At 38.4% G+C, this 8404-nt stretch overlaps 1 protein-coding gene across 2 annotated transcripts in view; it reads right to left on the bottom strand.

Annotated features, from left to right (window-relative positions):
* Positions 1-4640: 4640 nt before the first annotated feature.
* Positions 4641-8404, bottom strand: part of LOC134911518 (protein lin-28 homolog B-like) — a 354771-nt gene continuing 351007 nt past the window's right edge. For both annotated transcript variants that reach the window (XM_063919682.1, XM_063919683.1), the window contains one exon: positions 4641-6780. In XM_063919682.1, the coding sequence (XP_063775752.1) occupies positions 6411-6780 (370 nt within the window). In that variant the 3' untranslated portion in view covers positions 4641-6410. The remainder of the gene's footprint in view (positions 6781-8404) is intronic.

The raw sequence follows: 8404 nt of genomic DNA, 5'->3' as shown, positions 1-8404 counted from the left end.
GTGAAGAAACTTCACACCCCCAGTCACTGCCCCCCGCCGCCGGGTCGCCCGTCGGCCGTGTCCGCGGCGGATCGGCCAGTGTGTAGGGCCTATAAAACATGGTTTATTCATGAAAGCTGTCTACATACAGATCCTAGTGCATATGCACATTTCCCCAACCCACATCTAGTTAATAATGGGACATTTTGACATATATAACTTTAATGATAAACATTTCTTACAGGAGATAAATTAATTACAATTACTTTTAAGACTTCTTGAGATTCCTCAGTTCATCATTTATATTAATAAAATTTTTTATAAGCTGCATAAAAACAGAGAATTATTATCTATGTAAAAACACAAATGTATTATTAGTAATTTGGATAACAGAAAAGTCTCAAAAGTAATATTAAAAAGGAAAATTAAAAAAAAACAAAAACAAATATCTGGTCACAAGATTAACATTTAATAATTATACCAAATGTCACATAATGGCAATAAGTGTCCTTGCTCAGTGTCAATACCTCAGGAAGAAAGGACATAAACAGGTAAGAAAACCGGAATGCTCCACAACATCCACAATTAAATTCCCACTGGCTGGCTAAATATAAAAGACATTAGATACTTGATAATCAGTGTACACTCTGGGTGCAATGGTGAGACAACTGCAGACCTTCACTGGTAAATAATAATACCAAACGGTGGTAAATCTTACTCATCATTTGCTGTTTTATGGTGGCACACTGTCAAAAGACTTGTGAAAATTATTCACAGTGGCTTTTTTGTATTACTAGGTGTAAACCCTGCAACAATTACTACAGTAGTATAAACACAACCACTTCAAAGGCCTTAATATCATTATGTTTAACGTACTTTCTGCAGCTCACATTATTGTTCTCAGTAACCTTACACAATAGAATCTCTATGATGGCACCTCAAAATAATTACTTAAAGTTCCAAGCAGATTAAATTATAAAAAAATAATAATAATTAAGTGGCACAAATAATGTGTGTACCATATAAACGCCCTTAGACATGTGCGCATTAAAATACATATCTGGTAACAAGTCTCACAATTGAGAAAAATAGGATGGGAATGAGCAACAATGAACAGCAATCCACTCTAATAATATATGTCTGGATGATTGTTCGACAGCGAAAACGGTCCCTGTGATAATGGTCTACACATGAAAAAGTCAACATGAGTTTTTGGGATTTTTTTTCATTTTCAGGAGTTTTTCATACTTCACCATCCACGTGGATTTCAATTGGGAATAGTAACCTGTCTGAAGCATGGTAAACAAAGAGGCAATTAATGGGACCCGGTGCACTAATTGTGGGTCCACATGCTGAAAGGAACATTCTAACACCAACAATACAGTAAAACTCTTGTTGACCATTTCACGTGTCAACCATTTTTCTGTCGACCTAGACATTGTCAACCCACTGATCCATAACCAATGATTTATCAAGTGGAACGGCTTCCTGATCAGAAATCGATCCATATAGAGCTGGAGACCTCCTGAACAGGAGTTATTACGCACAAAGTGTGCAGTCATCTAATTGCAGCCCACTCCAATTGCATTTATTTGGATGGCTCATTGATAAATATATGGGTTAACTTGCCTAAAAATAAACAAAAATGTACCATTGATAGGACAATGATCTATAAGGCTGGAGCAGCATATAAGATGCTATATGGTTATACGAGGTAGCCTTTTGCTGTAAACAGAATTAGAAACAAATCTTTATATATGTAAGCATTGTGAATATAACTAAACGGAGATGTAGTATCACAAATTCATACAGTAAATAATTAGAATATGTACACCGTTTTACACACAAAACAAGAAATACACAAAATAAAAATATTGAAGTGATTATCAGAATTGGGTTTGATTTGAAATGTGAGAAGTAGTTACTAAAACCAGTAAATAAACACTTAATACACTGCTCAAAAAAATAAAGGGAACACTAAAATAACACATCCTAGATCTGAATGAATTAAATATTCTTATTAAATACTTTGTTCTTTACATAGTTGAATGTGCTGACAACAAAATCACACAAATATTATCAATGAAAATCAAATTTATTAACCCATGGAGGTCTGGATTTGGAGTCACCTTCAAAATTAAAGTGGAAACACACACTACAGGCTGATCCAACTTTAATGTAATGTCCTTAAAACAAGTCAAAATGAGGCTCAGTAGTGTGTGTGGCCTCCACGTGCCTGTATGACCTCCCTACAACGCCTGGGCATGCTCCTGATGAGGTGGCGGATGGTCTCCTGAGGGATCTCCTCCCAGACCTGGACTAAAGCATCCGCCAACTCCTGGACAGTCTGTGGTGCAACGTAGCGTTGGTGGATGGAGCGAGACATGATGTCCCAGATGTGCTCAATTGGATTCAGGTCTGGGGAATGGGCGGGCCAGTCCATAGCATCAATGCTTTCGTCTTGCAGGAACTGCTGACACACTCCAGCCACATGAGGTCTAGCATTGTCTTGCATTAGGAGGAACCCAGGGCCAACCGCACCAGCATATGGTCTCACAAGGGGTCTGAGGTTCTCATCTCGGTACCTAATGGCAGTCAGGCTACTTCTGGTGAGCACATGGAGGGCTGTGTGGCCCCCCAAAGAAATGCCACCCCACACCATTACTGACCCACTGCCAAACCGGTCATGCTGGAGGATGTTGCAGGCAGCAGAATGTTCTTCTTGGCGTCTCCAGATTCTGTCACGTCTGTCACATGTGCTCAGTGAGAACCTGTTTCATCTGTGAAGAGCACAGGGCGCCAGTGGCGAATTTGACAATCTTGGTGTTCTCTGGCAAATGCCAAACGTCTTGCACGGTGTTGTGCTGTAAGCACAACCCCAACCTGTGGATGTCGGGCCCTCATACCACCCTCATGGAGTCTGTTTCTGATCGTTTGAGTAGACACATGCACATTTGTGGCTTGCTGGAGGTCATTTCGCAGGGCTCTGGCAGTGCTCCTCCTGTTCCTCCTTGCATTAAAGGCGGAGGTAGCGGTCCTGCTGCTGGGTTGTTGCCCTCCTACGGCCTCCTCCACGTCTCCTGATGTACTGGCCTGTCTCCTGGTAGCGCCTCCATGCTCTGGACACTACGCTGACAGACACAGCAAACCTTCTTGCCACAGCTTGCATTGATGTGCCATCCTGGATGAGCTGCACTACCTGAGCCACTTATGTGGGTTGTAGGGAGGTCATACAGGCACGTGGAGGCCACACACACTACTGAGCCTCATTTTGACTTGTTTTAAGGACATTACATCAAAGTTGGATCAGCCTGTAGTGTTTTTCCACTTTAATGTTGAGAGTGACTCCAAATCCAGACCTCCATGGGTTAATAAATTTGATTTTCATTGATAATTTGTGTGTTATTATGTTGTCAGCATATTAAACTATGTAAAGAACAAAGTATTTTATAAGAATATTTCATTCATTCAGATCTAGGATGTGTTATTTTAGTGTTCCCTTTATTTTTTTGAGCAGTGTATATTAGATATAAAGGCCTACATCTATTTGGTTCAAAATAGCAGGTCTGTAGACGATTCAATAATGGTAAAAGAAAATATCACATGGTATGTTCCCTGAGCAAAGTTCTTAGTCCTGAGTATGTTCTGAAATAGTGATAATATTCTCATATACAAAAATAAAACCTAGCTTTAACATAGGTTTGATATGTGCTTGTGTAGTTCAGTATTGGAAGTCGGGGTGGGGTGCACAGGCTTATGAGGAAAATATAAGCTGTAGTAACCCAAATGACACCTTTTACTGACCACTTGTTCTCAGTTCTGAACTCTATGTAAACAGGGAATGCCCACATCAAATTCCACAAACCTTCTACTGGTAGAAAGGGAGGAAACTTTGGTTTAATAATGCAGTGACATTGTATGGTTTTATTCTATGCATCTGCTGCCAAACCCTTAATACCGTATCATTTGGACAATTGCAAGTCACTTTACTGCACCTGTTCCAAGGCTGGGCAACTCTATTTTGATTCGTCTACATGAACTTAAATAAGACAACTTTTTCCTTACTTAATGTAAGGAAGTATTCCATCAATTCATCACATTCAATATCGTCAAAGTTAACATTTGCATTAGACAGAACTGACAATCAGTTGAGAAAACAGTCATGGTATTCAAGTGTAGTGGCTTGATATGTGCCTGGTAGATAAAATAATCACAATCAGCAGCAGTAATATTATGTTAATACTGCAAATTCAATTAAGTAAAGGAGATGAAAACGTTGAAATGATAGCAATTTCAGTAGAGAACAAAACATATCCTTCCTCTAACCCCCATGTACATTGCATAGGAGCAAATTCATGATCACCAAGTAGACTCTGAGAAGATGCACAGTGTCCAACAAGACTCACCATAATGGATCATTGTGCTGCCATATGTCAGGCACATAAAACCATAAGCAGCACTTTACAAAAACTCCTCAGAATAGACTTGTATCTACATGAAGCTGGGGAGTGTAAGTGAACATTCATACGTTCCTTCCAATATTTTAGTTCATACCAAAAACAAAACAAACAAAAAAGGGAAAAAAACAAAAAAACAAAACAAAAAAAAACACAACAACCCCCCCTCCCCCCCCAGAAAACATCAATACTTCAATCCGCATGACTTTTCCATTTTTCATTAAATTTAGGATTCTCTTGCAGTTCATAGAGTAAACAGTGTGCACCAGTGTATGGTCTAATTCCAACGCACAAATTTGCCAAGATGAGCCAAACAAGCTTTAAGTCCAGACAACGAAGACAAAAACCCTTATACATAACAGGTAGCAATTGCTTCTATTTCAACAACAGCATCTATGCAAGTCAGCACATAACTACAGCTTAATATTAACTGCTCTTCTAAGTTTTACAATTGCTGAAAAGCATTACTTCCATATTGTTTATCATATGCTTCACATTAATTTGGGGTTATTAATGTTAGGAACCAGGCACTAACAGCAGTACACAGACGACCGTTTACTATGCTAATTTGTAGGTTTTGAAATGGGGTTCAAATTTGCTCTGCCAAAGTATAATTTGGTTACTAAAATCGTAAATTACTTGTATGCAAAGTTCTACATAGAATATTAAAGACTACAACAAAATATGCTAGATTCCGTTCAACTAGGCTAGCATTGCGAACCCATCAGAAAAACACAAATGCACAAGCTTAGTGGCTAGCAGTCTATCACTGCCACTAAATATCACCGAAATGGGTTCCTTGCTAGGCCAACTCAAAGTCACAAGACTTTATTATCCTTCATACATGTGCGCAATATTATATATATTTCTGTATTATGTAAATTTGTAGTGATCCAAATTTGCATGGCTATTTTGTATCCGGTATGGCTTTTATAAAACAATACATGGCTTGGTACAGTGTATGCAATACGGTGGTATAGATGGTGCACCCGAAAGGGATGTTATTCAGATGTGCACATTAAAGCCAAAGCCTGAGACAATATTATTTGTACCATTTTCATTTGAGAGTCTGAGGGCTTAAAGATGATATGCTTATGGTATGACCATAGAGTCAATGGTTTAAATTAAGTATACAAAAGCACAATATATTTCACTTTCACAATACCAGGGATTTTGTGTAATTTAGGATTATAATCAGTTAGCAGGAAGTGAAGTATTAATCTGTGTCTTACTGTTGTCTGAACACCCACGATCAACACACGGAACCTAAATAATATCATTATCAGCATTATTTATCTTCATCATACACACAATATCACACATAACATTAAGCACAGCACTGTTAGATCAGAGAAAAGACCAGAAAAATGGCGCCTAAAGCTTTTTTTGGCCAACAGTATTGCTCTGGTGGTCACACTTGCCAATACATGAAGAGGTAAAAAAAATTAGTTATAAAAAAAATAAAATAAAAGTCACAACCATCCTTACAGTCATTCATTCTGGGACATTTAATACTATGGATGTCACTTTTCTTCTACAAAAAACACATTTAACACACAATAAAAATATGATTGCAGGGTAAAATAAAATAAATAGCTGGAGTGTTTCAAAGGAAAAACATTATATGTAAAAATAACAAATTAATATTGCTTCATTCTCTGTGATGCATGCTTAGAATGCGATTACTACATATACACACTTGTCCATATATACTCATTGTTTGAAATTAAAGGTGTGTGCACAAAAGACATTATATACACATACATACACACATACATGTGAGGTAAAAAACAAAAACACCCTGCATCTTCAGTTTGCTTGGAGAGATTTGTCCATTTGTAGATTATTTTTCTTAATTCACAGTTCCTCAACAGTAGTTATAAAATTCCAGGTCACTTGCGAATAATGAAATGACTTCCCCTGTACTTGTATGAGGTAGAACTTCCCAGAGAAGGCAAGTTTAGGGAGACAAAGCTAAGTTTTATTTCTTTTTTGAACAGAAGGCCCCTTTCTTCTTTGTTCTTCAGGCGATGCAGATATCTTACTTATGGAGGCTTCTTGCGGTGACCTGCTTGAATATCCAGAGAGCTCTGATCTTCCCTCCTGAGAATATGATGGAGATGAAAAGCCAAAAGCCCCTCCTCCTTCTCGCTGAAAAACAGAAGTGGAAGGTTGCTGTTCTGTTTCATATCTTCCATGAGAGGCTGCAGGATGCTGTGGAACCGTTTTGTGGGGGCAGTGAGCTACCATATGCATTATGCTTTGACAGTAATGGCACTTTTTGGGCTGAGGAGGAAGATTGCATTCTTTAGCATGATGATCAAGGCCACCACAATTATGGCACCTGAAAAACAATAAAGTGTAAATATTAGATTACAATCCTATATCTCCTTCATTATGCATAAGAAATAGTCACCTTGGTGAAACATTTACCCACCCCTTTTTATGCACATGCATAACAAGAAGTGGCAGACAAACAAACAAACAAACAAACAAACAAACAAACACTAACACACTAATTGGGGGGGGGGATTCAATTATGCACGAACAATTCCATGCAAAAAATTGGACTTTAGTATTTTGCCCAGTGGTGTTTCCTAACAATTCAATTGAAGCCAGTTTTTTTTGCTCGAAAATTGTCCCATTTTCGGGCAAAAACATATAGGTCTGGGATAAGTTCCCAGCCCTATGTGTTACCGTGGTCGAGAAAACAGGGCACTTATTGGGGAGACTTCAGTGGTTAGTGCAAAAAAACCCAACCCCTGATAAATGCCGGCATCGGGGCTCACTGAATAGCACCCAGGCGATCAATTCGAGATGGTACATTACTGCGGCTAATTGAACTGCTCCCTATGATTCCAATCTAAAACACCATGCTAGATACATGAATTAGAAGTACATGAAGCCATTGGAACACTGCTGAATATTTTTGTGTTTGGAAAACGCAAGTTTCTTAGTACACATATTAGGAAATGCATCTTAAGTCAGATAGTGGTCATGTCAAGATTGAAAATAAAGAATAAAAAAAAATAAGGAGAACAACAAAAAGACATATTATGAATAAAGAGAAATCACTATAAAACAATTACATTTGCACGCAGAAGAACAAAAACCTGTAGGCTCATTAATTGTGAAAAATTATATATGAACAACGTAATTTACCAGTGTAATGAAGAGGAGAAAGTAATTACATTCTCCTTTTTGTTATTATGAAAATCCCCTTTCAACAGAAAAGGAATTAACTCCACAAGGTGGCGATATAATCATTTAAATGTCAGAATATAAATCTATAGTAATACAGTATTCATAATATGGATTCATTTCGTCCCCTCACTTGCTTCTCTCCATCATACTGTAGGCTACCCTAATTTTGCACAATGAATGGTCTGGGTTTCACACAGGTCATTACTTCTGCCACACATAAAAGTGGTCACACTCTCGATCTTGTCTTTCAGATTGGATTAGAAGTCACTGACCTAAAAATAAACCCAGTCATAAGGTCAGACCACCCTTCCTTTTGGTTCTCAGTTGCAACTCCTCAAATTAGATCTTAGCCCGTGGAGTTGACCAGGTATCGTCCAAGGAGGGGTATAACTCCCCAGGTTCTTGCAGCAAATCTGTCTCTCTCTGCTATACTGGGTGCCTGTGAAGATCCCTGCTCCCTAGTTCGTTATTATAATAGGGATGTTATGGCTGCAATTGATATTATCGCCCCTGTGCGTATAAGACCTCGTAAACCACAATGTCGAGCTCCCTGATTCGACAACAGTGTTCGTGAGCTTAAGAAAAGTGGACGTAGGCTGGAAAGATGACAGAGGAAAACTAACCAAGTGGATGACCAAATAAAACTAATAAAGCATAATGAAGAATATCAATCGACAATCACCCGTAAGGAATCACAGTTCCTGTGAAATGAGATCACGGCAGAAAACATTAGGCCAGCTCAAATTTTCCACAGTGGAGATGCT

The sequence above is a fragment of the Pseudophryne corroboree genome, chromosome 4, assembly GCF_028390025.1.
Source record: "Pseudophryne corroboree isolate aPseCor3 chromosome 4, aPseCor3.hap2, whole genome shotgun sequence".
NCBI lineage: Eukaryota > Metazoa > Chordata > Amphibia > Anura > Myobatrachidae > Pseudophryne > Pseudophryne corroboree.
This window is presented reverse-complemented; position numbering and strand designations above follow the sequence as displayed.